General features: G+C 42.5%; 1 protein-coding gene across 1 annotated transcript; it reads left to right on the forward strand.

Annotated features, from left to right (window-relative positions):
- Window positions 1–4,539: 4,539 nt before the first annotated feature.
- On the forward strand, window positions 4,540–11,664 carry LOC141057125 (lysine-specific demethylase 8-like). Its single transcript, XM_073553671.1, has 3 exons — window positions 4,540–5,102; window positions 10,014–10,096; window positions 11,480–11,664. Exons 1-3 carry the CDS (start codon window positions 4,619–4,621, stop codon window positions 11,642–11,644), a joined length of 732 nt encoding a protein of 243 aa, XP_073409772.1. The 5' UTR covers window positions 4,540–4,618; the 3' UTR covers window positions 11,645–11,664.
- Window positions 11,665–14,934: the final 3,270 nt, after the last annotated feature.

The raw sequence follows: 14,934 nt of genomic DNA on the forward strand, positions 1-14,934 counted from the left end.
GCCGTTGCAGCTGAAAAGAGGAAATCGGAAAACCAGGGGAAGAGTCTTGAGGAGATCATTTGCATATTCCCAGTGCCTTCTGGGATAAGTGAAGAGTCTCCGCGAGCTCTACGATCACTGGGTTTTGGCCGTTGCAGCTGAAAAGAGGAAATCGGAAAACCAGGGGAAGAGTCTTGAGGAGATCATTTGCATATTCCCAGTGCCTTCTGGGATAAGTGAAGAGTCTCCGCGAGCTCTACGATCACTGGGTTTTGGCCGTTGCAGCTGAAAAGAGGAAATCGGAAAACCAGGGGAAGAGTCTTGAGGAGATCATTTGCATATTCCCAGTGCCTTCTGGGATAAGTGAAGAGTCTCCGCGAGCTCTACGATCACTGGGTTTTGGCCGTTGCAGCTGAAAAGAGGAAATCGGAAAACCAGGGGAAGAGTCTTGAGGAGATCATTTGCATATTCCCAGTGCCTTCTGGGATAAGTGAAGCGTCTCCGCGAGCTCTACGATCACTGGGTTTTGGCCGTTGCAGCTGAAAAGAGGAAATCGGAAAAACCGCGCGCCTATCGGCGCGCAAATTTTGGCTCATCTTTCATCGTTTTTAAGAGATCTCAACATGGAAGAGGCCAGGAGCCATTTGGTGAGCTGCATTTCTTGCTACATGTTCACAGACTTACCAGTGGAAAAGCCAAATTTCACATGCCACAAATGCAAGCTTGTGTCCCTGTTGGAGGAAAAGTTGCAAAATCTCGAAGAGAGGTTGGCTACGTTGAAGATCATTAAGGAAGGTGAAGAGTTCTTGGACAGAGCAGAATTATCTCTTCATGTTACAGAAAGAGAAGAAATTCGAAGTGCACCTGAAGAAACCAGTACCAGGCTCTCACGCAGGAAAACGATGAAGAAATACATCAGGATAAGACTTTGCCAACAAACAGCAACCTTGTACGCCCTCAGAGTCCTCCTGGATGGAGAAAGAAAAATGTTGTGAAGAAGAAACGGAGAGTGGTGGTCATGGGGGATTCCCTGCTGAGAGGAACAGAGGCCGCTATCTGCAGACCGGATATAACTACAAGAGAAATGTGCTGTCTTCCAGGTGCAAAAATTAAAGATGTGTCTGACAGGATATCAGGACTCTTCAGACCTACAGATGACTACCCATTCCTGCTACTACATGTGGGGACAAATGACACCGCAAGAAACGACCTGGAAACATCTGCAGAGACTTTGAAGACTTAGGCAAGAAAGTGAAAGAACTGGGAGCGCAGGTGGTCTTCTCTTCCATCCTCCCAGTGGATGGCCATGGAACAAGGAGGTGGAATAAGATTCTGCAGGTGAACAACTGGCTACGTCGATGGTGCCGTCAGCAACGATTTGGATTTCTGGATCACGGAGTGAACTACTTATACGATGGACTACTTGCTAGAGATGGGGTGCACCTTACGAAGACTGGAAAGCATGTATTTGGAAGTCGCCTTGCTACACTTGTAAGGAGAGCTTTAAACTAGAACAACATGGGAAGGGAAGCAAAAGACCAGAAAAAGCCATACACCTGACAAATGCTATTGAGAACTCTGCTATTAGAAGTGGAAAGGAAGAACAAAGACGAAAGAATCTAATTAATAAAAATATTGGAGAAAGAGAAACCAATCACAAACTAAAATGTTTCTATACTAATGCACAAAGCATGGGCAACAAACAAGGAGAATTGGAACTACTAACACAGGAAAAGAAATATGATGTCATTGGAATCACTGAAACTTGGTGGGACGATACACATGATTGGAATACAAGACTAGAAGGATACAACTTATTTGCAAGAAACAGACTTGATAAACGAGGAGGAGGTGTTGCATTGTATGTTAGAAACGCGTATATCTGCACAGAGATTGAAGCTTCAGAGACTGGGAGATCTGTGGAAACTGTTTGGGTAAGAATACAAGGACAGAACAATGGAAAGGACACCATTGTAGGCATTTACTACAGGCCGCCTGTGCAAGCTGAAGATATGGATGAACTCTTTATGCATCAAATGGCCAAGTTCTCCAAAAAATATGACATAGTTGTCATGGGAGATTTCAACTATCCAGACATTTGTTGGGAATCTCTCTCAGGCAAAACTAACAGGTCAAGGAAATTCTTATCCTCTCTTGCTGACAACTTTATCTTCCAAAAGGTAGGGGAGAAAACAAGGGGAACTGCTACCTTGGATCTAATCCTTATAAACAGGGAGGAAATGGTTGAGGAGGTAAAAGTGGCTGGAACCCTAGGAGGTAGCGACCATGCTATTTTAGAATTTTGGATAACTAGAGGCGGAAGACCTGTGAAGACTCAGACGTCAAGGTTAGATTTCAGAAAGGCAGATTTTAAGGGATTCAGAAAGATAATTGGAGGGATCCAATGGCTGGATATCCTTAAAGACAAAAATGTCCAGGAAGGATAGGAAATCTTGAAAAATGAAATTCTCAAAGCACAGTTGTTAACAATTCCGAAAAGAGGGAAGAATAGGAAGCATTTAAGGAAACCAGGATGGGTGAACACAGAACTAAAGCACATGCTAAAAAGGAAGAAAAAAATGTTTATAAAATGGAAAGAGGGAGGCATATCTAAAGAAGAATATAATGCTGTCTGCAGAATCTGCAGGGCACAAATCAGATTAGCTAAAGCTAAAAATGAATTGAGGCTTGCAAGAGATGTCAAAAGCAATAATAAAGGATTTTGGGGATATGTCAAAAGTAAAAGAAAAGTCAAAGATGCTATAGGATTTTTACAGGATGAAAATGATGAAATGGTAAGACAGGATGTTGAGAAGGCTGAACTTTTAAATTCCTATTTTGCATCTGTTTTCTCTCAGAAAGGAAATGTAACACCAACTGTTATTCACTGTCCTATTAAGGGAATAGAAGAATCCAGGATATCTATAAACAGAAAGATAGTGAGGAAACACTTAGCTAACCTAAATGAATTCAAGTCTCCAGGTCCAGATGAATTACACCCCAGAGTACTGAAGGAGATAGCAGAAGAAATTTCTGAACCACTCTCCATAATCTTTGAAAATTCTTGGAGAACAGGAGAAGTGCCAGAAGACTGGAGAAGAGCAAATGTTGTTCCTATCTTCAAAAAGGGGAAGAAGGTGGACCCAGGCAACTATAGGCCGGTGAGTCTGACTTCTATACCAGGAAAGATCTTTGAACAAATTATTAAACAACATGTAAGTCAATACCTGGATAAGAATGAAGTGATCAAACAGAGTCAGCATGGGTTTGTAACTAATAAGTCATGTCAGACTAACTTAATTTCCTTCTATGACGGTATCACTGATTGGGTGGATCAAGGAAATGCTGTAGATATAGTATATCTTGACTTCAGCAAAGCATTTGACAAAGTCTCTCATACAATCCTTATTGAAAAAATGACTAAGTATGGAATGGACAAGGCAACTGTTAGGTGGATTCATAGCTGGCTTAGTGATCGGACCCAAAGAGTGGTCGTAAATGGCTGCACATCCAGTTGGAAGAATGTCTCAAGTGGGGTACCACAGGGCTCTGTCCTCTGCCCTGTATTGTTCAACATCTTTATCAACGATTTAGATGAAGGAATTGAGGGTAAACTGATTAAATTTGCTGATGACACAAAGCTAGGAGGGATAGCTAATACTAGAGAAGAGAGAGAGAGGATTCAAAAAGATTTAAATAAACTGGAGAAGTGGGCAGTAACTAACAGAATGGTTTTTAACAGGGAGAAATGCAAAGTACTACATCTGGGCAATAAAAATGAAAAAAGCATATATAGAATGGGAGGAATAGGGCTAAGTGACAGCACATGTGAAAAAGACTTGGGTATACTAATAGATCACAGACTGAATATGAGTCAACAGTGTGATGCAGCAGCAAAAAAGGCAAATGCAGTTCTAGGATGTATTAACAGAAGCATACAGTCTAGATCACGTGAAGTCATTATTTCCCTCTACTCCTCTTTGGTCAGACCTCATCTGGAATATTGTGTCCAGTTTTGGGCACCACATTTTAAAAAAGACATCAACAAACTGGAGCAAGTTCAGAAAAGAGCGACTAGAATGGTGACCGGTCTGCAAACCCTGTCTTATGAGGAAAGGTTGCAGGATTTGGGAATGTTTAGTTTGCAAAAGAGAAGACTGAGAGGAGACTTAATTGCTGTCTACAAATATCTAAAGGGCTGTCACATTGTAGAAGGATCAACTTTATTCTCATTTGCACAAGGAAAGACTAGAAGCAATGGGATGAAACTGAATGGGAGGAGACAAAGATTAGATATTAGAAAAAACTTTTTGACAGTTAGAGTGATCAATGAGTGGAACAGGCTGCCACGAGAAGTGGTGAGTTCTCCTTCAATGGAAGTCTTCAAACAGAGGCTGGACAGACATCTGACTGGGATGATTTAGCGAATCCTGCTTTGAGCAGGGGGTTGGACCAGATGGCCCAGGAGGTCCCTTCCAACTCTACGATTCTATGATTCTATGATTGCATCACTCTATGATTTGTTACAAAGGGAAGCATTGATGTAACGAGCCATATATGTTGTATTGGTGAATATTTTTCTTTCTATTCACAGGGGTGACAGCGGGACCCAGTATGTAACTGGTGGAACCAGTATGAGATGATGAAGAGTGCCCAGGATTCAAGGATAAACCTAGAGGAGCAAATGCAGAGCTCGGTGTGGACCCAGATCCGGTCCCTATTCCCTTCTAACCTCGATGAGTTTCTGCATCAGCTGGGCCCGGAGGTGGACGGGGCCATTGTCATGTGTGTGAACGAGGCAGCAGCCTGCGTCTATACGTGTGATCTGGGCCGGTGTGGACACCTGGGGGAGATGATTATGGACTATAGCTGGGAGAAGCTGAATGGCCGTAACTGGAGGGACATGTCCCGGGACTGGAGGATTGCGTATTCTTATGGCTGCCTGTTTAAAGTGGTCGGGCATTGTGGGGAGCCGGTATTCAGTAAGGACGAGGTTCTGCGGGTGTGTGACATGTCATTGCTCCTGGGAGCTGAGATCATGGACAATGTGATAAGTAAAATAATCCAAATATTGAGGGATTCGCTCTCCAAGGACTCTGTGCGGCCTCCAAAGTCCACAACAGGTAATTCATCCATGGGTAATGTGGAGTCAGTGGGAAGCACCTAGCTGCATGCCGTCACCTACTCAGATGGGAAGCCTTTGTAAAGAATTATCCCTAATAATTGAGGGTCCCGTCTCTGAAACCCTTTTCCGTTTGAAGAACATAAGTCCCAGAGCAGGCGCTCTTACCATGTGGATCCATGGGGAGTGCGAACTCTTTACATAACAGTAGTCAATATGGATGACCACAGCTATGGCGGAGCCTTTGCAACTTGACTTATCAGCAGCCATGTAAGAGTTGGGGCCCCCAATTTTTTAGGTGGGATGTACTGTGCTGCCATGCCATGAACGCTAGTGATATGATTATTCTTTTCTAACCCCCCCCCCAGAGGCCACTTTCCAAGAGCCAAGTACATTTTTATTTAATTTTTTTAATTTCATGTAATTTTTTTTTATCCGTCAATACAAATATATGAGGGCATGATTTTTTTTGCAGGACAAATTGAAGTTTTAAATGACACCGGAAAAAAAGGAAAAAAAAAGTGTAATGGTAGCGGAGAGGAAACAAAAAATCCACCATTGGTTTTATTTTTACAGCATTCATTTTGCGGTGATATGATTCTCCGTGTGACTGTGGCGATACCATCCTTCTAAGTGGAATATATTATTTCTTTTATTTCTTTTGAAATTTCTGACTTTGTAAGGTTGGATTGTGTCGCCATTTTCTGACCAGTAACTTTTGTTCCTATGGATGGAGCTGCAGGACAACTTGCTTTTTGCGTGTAGAGCTGTAATTTTTATGGGTGACATTTTAGGGTACATAAACCATTGTTATCTTTTTTGGGCAGGGACGAGTGCAGCGACTGGCGCTGATTCTGGGTTAAAAGCATTGTGTGATGGGCCGACGTGCGGCTGATCGGAAGCCCGCACACTGTTCAAACTGTTTTAAATGCCGTTGTTGGAAATTAGTAACGGCATTTAAGGGGTTAAACAGCAGCGAACGGAGCTAGTTTGTTCGCTGCTTTTAGCGGCTCGTGGGTGATTAAGGGGTTAAAGGAGCATGCCTATCTGATACATGAAGACCTATGACAACCAGTGGGACCCACAGCTCCGTCCTGAAAAATAAAAGGGCATACAGCTCTAAATAGGTACTATTGCCGCTCAACCGGTTTTCCCGCTGCAGTATTATGGCCACACACTCTGCAGGGGAGCGGAAGCATAGCTTTATTCAAGGGGAAGGGGGCTGCAATTCTCTGCACGGCAAGTGCAGTAACTCCCCTTCATCCTCTTTTGGAGGGGATCTCAGAGGTCCAGCCCCCTTCAATCATAAATAGATGGCATTTTCTGGTATGTCCACTATGACACCCCATGATTTCTAGTTACGTCCTTAGACAACCCTGGATGTAATTGGTCCCCATGGCCATAAACTTTTTTTTTTTTTGAAAAGTTAAATGGTACAGTTGAAAAAATACACGTTTATTAACAGCGTCGGACTGGTGCACCTTGGAACCCAAGAAGGATTTTCTATGGTGTGCCGACTATGTAGCTGCATAAAAATAAATACAAAACCACCAATTGTGCGGTAAAACACGCTAATATCAGGGTATAATATAAGGTAGTACACATCTTAATGATATAGCAGCTGTTGGAGTAGCCCCCTCATAGAATATAATGCAGCCCTCATAAGGTATAATGTAGCCATCCCCATATAATATAATGCAGCCCCACTAATATAGTATAAAGCAGCCACCTCACAGGGTATAATGAAGTTTCTCCCCCCTAGAATATAATGTAGACCTCTCATACACTATAAAGCAGCGCCAGAGAATATAATGTAGCCCCCCTCTATAAAATGTAATGTAGCCCCTTCATATAGTATAATGCAGCCTCCCCATAGATTATAATGTAGCCCCCTCATTGGGTATAATGCAGCCTCCCCATAGCATATAATGTAGCCCCCTCCATAGAATATAATGCAGCCTCCCCATAGAATATAATTGAATATAATGCAGCCCCCCACCATAGAATATAATATAGCCCCCTCATAGGGTATAACGCAGCCCCCCCCTCCATAGAATGTAATGTAGCCCCCTCATAGAGTATAATGCAGCCTCCCCCTCCATAGAATATAATGCAGCCCCCCTTCTATAGAATATAATATAGCCCCCTGCACAGTATTATGACCATCAGTACTCACTCACTAGTTTATATAGCAAACAATAGGTTCAATACTCATCTCTCCTCCTCGTTCCCCCCGCTGATCCCGGTCTGTTTCCGTCTCAGCAGCTGTACTGTAGTCTGCCCGACACACAGCGGTTACACGATGAAGGGACGTGATCGCGCATCAGCTGTGTCAGAGGGGAATGATGGGAGAGGGGAGCGTTATCTGACGCGCTCTCCTCCATTATTGCTTTCAGTTGTATTGGCATCTGCCGATATAGTGGAATGCTGGGGAGCAGCAGCGGGTGGCAGGAGGCAGGCGCGTGAAAAGGAGAGAATATTCACTGCTCTTGAGCATCGGGCACAGGCTTTAGCCGCAGCAATCTGCCCCTGTCACCTTTTGCTCCAACGGCAGCGGGTTCTCCTGACTCGTGCCTTATTGCAGCTGTGTAGTGTGCCGCTATTGGAGACAAGCCACTGACTGGGGCAGCGGGGGTCCTAGGCAGCTGCCGACCTTGTATGCCAGCAAATGTCAGTGCCTGGGCCCACCGGAGAATCCTCTTGTTCTCCGATGAGCCAGTCCGAACCTCTTTATTAATTTCAGTTGAGGGATGGGAAAGAAAAAAGGGAAGGGGTTACGGTGCATAAATAAATGGGGTTATCCTGGACTTTCTATTTATTTTTTCTATTGTGAAGCTAAGATCTTGCAGGTAGTTGCTGATTACCTGCCTGTTCAGTCTGCTGGAAATCTTTGCCGTCTCAGAGTGGTCCGTTACCGCTATGAGCCGGCGCCGGGTAGAACAGGCCTGTTACTACTTACACTCATAGTACAAAAAAGAAATGAAACAGACTTTGATAACCCCTTTAATGCAGCATGGTCCAGGCAGAAGTGCCCCCTTGTGGTGTCTTATTTATTTACATCATATTTTCCTTCTCTTCTCAAGACTTAAATTATTTTAATCTTTCATCATAGTTAATATCCCCCATGCCTCTTATCAGTTTTGTGGCTCTTCTTTTTTTACCTTGGCTATTCTTTCTCTGAACTGGCGCTAAAGGCTATGCTCACACATTGTATTTTTTACAGGATTTTTTTTTTTTTTTAATGGAAATTAAGATCTTCACAGTACTAGCAAAAGCTATGAAATCTCAGAAATCTTATGCACACACTTGCTTTTTTTTTTGCCCTGACTCAATTGGAAAACTGCCGCTTTAAAAAAAAAAAAAATCTGTAGCGTGTCAATTCTTTTTACCATAGAAAGCAACAAGAGAGTGCAAAAAAGACACAACCGTGTGTTTTTGGTGAATAAAACTAACTTTATGAAACATGTACTGTAGACAAATGACAGCTGTAATGTGCAGCAAGAATGCATCAGAAACACACCAAATCCTGCCTTTTGTAAGAAGTGTCTTTGCTGCCAAGAGATCTTATTTTGCCTGCAGAAAGAAAACACAGCAAAAGCATGCGATCATAGTCTAAAACCTAGTAAACTTGTGATATCCTGTCCCTGTCTCGCGAGTCCATGCCCCCTTTAATACATGACAATATAATGCTACTTGACATTGCAAGTTATATAGCCTGTGATCCACAAATAAATCCAGATCCTTCTCTTCCAGTGACTCTCCTAATTTTACTGTCCCATACATTCAGATCCTTCTGTACCAGAGATTCTCCTAGTCTTAAGCTGGAGTCACACATAGCGACTTACCAGCGATCCCGACAACGATATCAACGTGTCAGGATCGCTGGTGAGTCGCTATGTGATCGCTGGTGATCTGTCAGACAGCTTCACCAGCGATTAGTACAGCGACGCCGAGCGCGCGGCATCACTGTGTTCGTTAGAGCTGATGAAATATTCATGTCAAAAATAAATTAAAATAAAAAAATATTGTTATTCTCACCTTCCGACGTCCCGCGCAGCCTTCCCGTCTCTCTCCACGCTCCGGTCCCAGTAATCCTTTGCGAGAATTATCGCGATGACGTCCGTTCTCGCTGGATGGCAAAGTCTCACGGTCATTCTTGCAAAGGATTACTGGGACCGGAGCGTGGAGAGAGGCGGGAAGACTGCGCGGGACGCCGGAAGGTGAGAATAACAATATTTTTTATTTTTTTTTCATTTCACCTGATCGCTGGTCTCCCGCCTGTCACACGCAGCGATGCGTGCTGGCCAGCAGGAGATCAGCGACGAAAAAAATGTCCAGAGGTTTCTTGCAGCGATCAGCGATACCGGCAGGGGGGCTGGTCGCTGATCGCTGTCACACACGGCGATCTCGCTGGTGAGATTGCTGTTGTGTCACAAAAGTTGTGACTAAGCTGTGTGTGACGGGGCCCTTACTCCCTCCTACACCCAAATCCTTCTCTACCAGTGACTCTCCTAATTTTTCTCTCCCCTACATCCAGATCCTTCCCTACCAGTAACTCTTCTAGTTTTACTCCCTTGCACATCCAGATTCTTGTCTACCAGTGACTCACCTAATTTTACCCCCCCCCCATATTGTTAGTGCCCAAGTTCAAAACTTTACATTTCTCCACATTGAATCTCATCTGACAATTGGATGCCCAAAAATCTAGTTTGTCCAAGCAGCTTATGAACATCTTGCATAGATGGCCCTATACCACATAGTGTGATTTGCAAAAATAAAAAGATGACTAATTCTGTCTTCAGGTAAAACTTTTTTTGTTATTTTATTTTCAAGTTTAACTTAAATCTGATCCATCTTGGTGAAACTTTTCATCTGTTTGTTCATTTGCTGATATTTCCTTCCTCTCTTTCAGTCCTGACCCACAGAAGACAGAAACGTCTGAGAGATACTCAAGGGCATCGGGTGGATGTGGAACCAAACGGCCAAATCCCAGAGGTAGTTTTTCTTAGGGTGGTCTCACACGTCCAGATAATTCCGGTACCGGAAAAAACGTTATCGGAGCTGGCCGTGTGTCCATGTGGATATGTGGTACCTCCATGTGGCAACCGTGTGCCACATCAGGACCACACAGGAGGCCACCGGGGAAGAAGTGCTACAGTAAGCGCTGTTCCCCAGCGGCTGGTGCTGAACGCGGCTGTCATTGTTCTCTCCTGCTCTGCTGGCAACAGCGAGCAGGAGAGAAGAATGAATGAAAACCCTGACGTTGGGCCCCCCTCTGTTTGTAAACCAAGCCGGCAAAACTCACAGCGGGGGGCTGCTATTCTGAGGCTTGTAAGAGGCCATTGATCTTGGCCCCCCCAGCATAAAAACAGCAGCCCACAGCTGCCCAGAAAAGGCGCATTTATTAGATGCTCCTCTTCTGGAGCTTTGTCAGGTTCTTCCCACTTGCTCTGTAGTGGTGGCAAATGGGGTCATAAGGGGTTAATATCACCTTTCTATTGTAAGGTGACATTAAGCCCGGATTAGTAATGGAGAGGTGTCAATAAGACACCTCTCCATTACTAATCCTATTTGTAAGAAAAGGGTTAAATAAACACACACAATTAGAGCAAAGTATTTTAATGAAAAAATACACTACACACATTGTTTAAAGCTTTATTATACTCCTAATTCCATATCGACGCCATCGTTCTGTAAAAAAGTGTAAAATAATAAACTAACAATATCCCATACCTGTCCCACAATTAGTCAAGTCTCATGGCGTAAATCCATCTCAGGGGTTAATCAATTTACTGGCGGAGTGATGCTAATGCGACCGCTCGGACTGTAAACTACTGGGGAATGAATGGTAGCAGCCGGCGCATGCTCATTAACTAGCAGTGACGTCAACGCTCATCACTGCGCCCGCTGCTTCCATTTACAGTGTGAACTGTTCTCCGTGTGCCGTGTTCAGCACGTTTTGCGGACTGTGCGCTCCCACAAGCACTGACATGTCTCCATGTTTTACACACAGACCGTGCGTCCGTGAAAACACGCTGACATGTGCAGAGACATTTTCATGTTAATGTGTCTACGTGTGTCAGTGTCTCCGGTACGTGAGGAAACTGTCACTACACGGACCGGAGCCACTGACGTGTGAAACTGACCTTAGAGATTAGACATATTTGTTTGTGAGATGTTGTAGTTTGTTAAAACTGTCTCTGTTCCTTCCAGCCAATCACAGATCAGCTTTGATTTTTCTAAATCTGTTTAAAAAAACAAAATGGAAGCTGATCTCTGGTTGCTATGGGAAACGGAGACCATTATAATAAATGAGTCCCAATGTGTGTTTTATAGAAGATGGTGGCGTAACAATCTTATGGTTATTTCTCTGTGCAGAAAATACCCCGTCCACTCTCCCCGGTCCTGTGTGCCGATACCACAATTCCTACAGTGCGCTGCCCCTCACTGGAACACTTCAGGCGCAATTACCTGATACCCCAGAAAGCTGTAATATTGGATGGGGTCATCGATCACTGGCCATGCATGAAGAAATGGAGGTAAGATGGTACATCGGGGTGTAAGGAGCAGGCCCAGCAGCGTAGAGTGCTATGTACATGGCGGGTGTCAATTAACTTGCTCTGAATGCTGCTGTTAACCATTTAGATGCACCTTTAATTTCTGAAAGACGAGTTTAAATCGTTACCATCTGTGTGAGTGGTAGTTCAGACTCTCATCCCCTCCATTCACCCTACCCGCAACCCTGAAAGCCTTTGTCACCGCCATCTTCGGCCTCGTGGGAAGCCCTGTCTGCGGTGGGGTTATAGGAGACCAGTAGTTTCCAAGTGTACTGAAAAGCAGGGCTGTGGAGTCGGTAAACCAAACCTGCGACTCCGACTCCTCAATTTCCCTTACACCGACTCTGACTCCGACTCCCACATATATTGCTTGTATTTAAGTGAAAAATTTATTGTAGTACAATGTGAACATCAGACATTTAATCATTTTTATGATACAATGATCAAGATATTTAGATAGAACATAATATATATTTATTAGAATACAACTTTAGAACACAAAAAACGAATACATTGTAAATATGCAATACACTATGTAATATCGATTTTATACATAAAATATATATATATATATATATATATATATATATATATATATATATAGAGAGAGAGAGAGAGAGAGAGAGAAACAGAATGCAGCAGCACATGTACGTGAATTCAGGCCATGTGAAAACACAGAAAAACATTATAACGATTCAATTTAGATAATCCTCAAAAATATTTTGTTCAAAAAAACATTTTTTTTACTTAAAGTAATATAAAAATGAAGGTTCTTAGTGCACAAATTGGCCAATTCATGTAAGCCCATCAACCACGGCAAGGTGACCTCCCCTGATGGGTCCCTGCTCTTCCGTACATAAGCCACTTCTGGGCCACCAGCCTACAATTTTGGACAAACATGTCACTACCGGGCTAAGCCTACAATTTATGGGCAGGTATAGCTGATTGCGGCCACCTGCAAGGCCAATGGGAGGGGTGCAAGATCAGGCTAGAGGCAGCTAGCATCCAGCAACTAAATAGAAAAAAAAAAAACCTGACCAGCACCTCCTATTGTGAACATGTGCAAGCTGCAAAAACTGCACAATATAGAGAAAAAGGCTGGTGGCCCAGAAGTGGCTTATGTACGGTAGAGCAGGGACCCATCAGGGGAGGTCACCTTGCCGTGGTTGGTGGGCTTACATGAATTGACCAATTTGTGCACTAAGAACCTTCATTTTTATATTACTGTAAATAAAAAAAAAAAAAAATGGTTTTTGAAAAAAATATTTTTGAGGATTATTATCTAAATTGAATGGTTATAATGTTTTTCAGTGTTTTCACATGGCCTAGATTCATGTACATGTGCTGCTGTATTCTTTTTCTCTATATTGTGCAGTTTTTGCAGCTTGCACGTGTTCACACTAGGAGGTGCTGGTCAGTATATATATATATATATATATATATGTATGTATGTATGTATAATATATATATATATTATACACACACAGTGGCATGCAAAAGTTTACGCACCCCTGGTCAAAATTACTGTTATTGTGAACAGTTAAGCAAGTTGAAGATAAAATGATCTCTAAAAGGCCTAAAGTTAAAGATGACACATTTGTTTTGTATTTTAGGCTAAAAAGTAATACACATTAGTAATTTTTAAAATGTGAAAAAATGACAAACGAAAAATGGTCCGATGCTAAAGTTTGGGCACCTTTGGAGATTTGTGTGCTCAGATAACTTTGACCAAGGTTTCTGACCTTAATTAGCCTGTAAGGGATATGGCTTGTTCACCCTCAATGTTAGGAAAGGCCAGCTGATGCAGATTCCACAGGTTTAGAAACACATAGCCTCCTCCAACCTTGTGCGAAAAAACAGCCACCATGGGTTCTTTTAAGCAGCTGCCTAGCACTCTGAAAATGAAAATGGTGGAGGCCCACAAAGCAGGAGAAGGCTATAAGAAGATAGCAAAGCGTTTTCAAAACAGTGGAGGTCAAGATAAGGTCTGGAAGGCCAAGCAAAATTTCAGAGAGAGCTGCTTGTAGGATTGCTAGAAAGGCATATCAGAACCCCCACTTCACTGCAAAAGACCTTCAGATAGATTTAGCAGATTCTGGAGTTGTGGTAATTGTTCTACTGTTCAGAGGCACCTTATCAAATATGGCCTTCATGGAAGAGTCATCAGAAGAAAACCTCTCCTGCACCCTCACCATACAATTTAGCATCAGAAGTATGCAAAAGAACATCTAAACAAGCCCAATGCATTTTAGAAACAAGTCCTGTGAATCGTTGAAGTTAAAATAAAACTCTTTGGTCGCAATGATCAAAGGTATGTGCAGAGAAAAAATTGCATAGAATTTCAGGAAAAGAACATCTCTCCAACCATTAAGCATGGGGATGGATCAATCATGCTTTGGAGTTGTGTTGCAGACAATGGCACAGGGAGCATTTCACAGGTAGAGGGAAAAATGGCATCAATAACAAATTCTTGATGCAAACATAACACCATGTGTAAAAAAAAAAGCTGAATTTGAAAACAGGATGGCTTCTACAAATGGATAATGATCACACACATCAAAATCCACAATAGACTACCTCAAAAGGCGATAGCTAGAGGTTTTTCTATGGCCCTCACAGTCCCCCGATTCGATCATCATTGAAAATCTGTGGCTAGCCCTCAAAATAGCAGTGCATGCAAGACGACCCAGGAATCTCACAGAAATGGAAGAATTTTCCAAGGAAGAATGGATGAAAATCCATCAAACAAGAATTGAAAGACTCTTGGCTGGCTACTAAAAGCGTTTACAAGCTGTGATATTTTTAAAAGGGAGTGCTACTAGGTACTAACTATGCAGGATGCCCAAACTTTTGCATTGGCCTATTTTCCTTATTGTAATTTTTAAAATGTAAAAAATGACAATATATAATTTTTTTGGCCTAAAATACAGAGAAAATGTGTCATCTTTAACTTTAGCCCTTTTAGAGATCATTCCATCTTCAACTTGCTTAACTGGTTACAATAACAGTAATTTTGACCAGGGATGCCCAAACTTTTAAATGCCACTGTGTGTGTGTGTGTGTGTGTGTGTGTGTGTGTGTATATATATATATATATATATATATATATATATTATATACACACACACACACACTATTTAATAAACTATATAAGTGGCAAAAAAACAGTTTTCAACAAAAACATACTAAATAACATTTGTGCAGTCTATTAATTTTTTCTAAGACATAGAATTGCCTCCATCAGATCCTCCTTCATAGATGACCTCAAATCTGACC

Source organism: Dendrobates tinctorius, unplaced genomic scaffold, assembly GCF_039654945.1.
Source record: "Dendrobates tinctorius isolate UK_male_01 unplaced genomic scaffold, ASM3965494v1 ptg000202l, whole genome shotgun sequence".
In the NCBI taxonomy this organism is placed as follows: domain Eukaryota; kingdom Metazoa; phylum Chordata; class Amphibia; order Anura; family Dendrobatidae; genus Dendrobates; species Dendrobates tinctorius.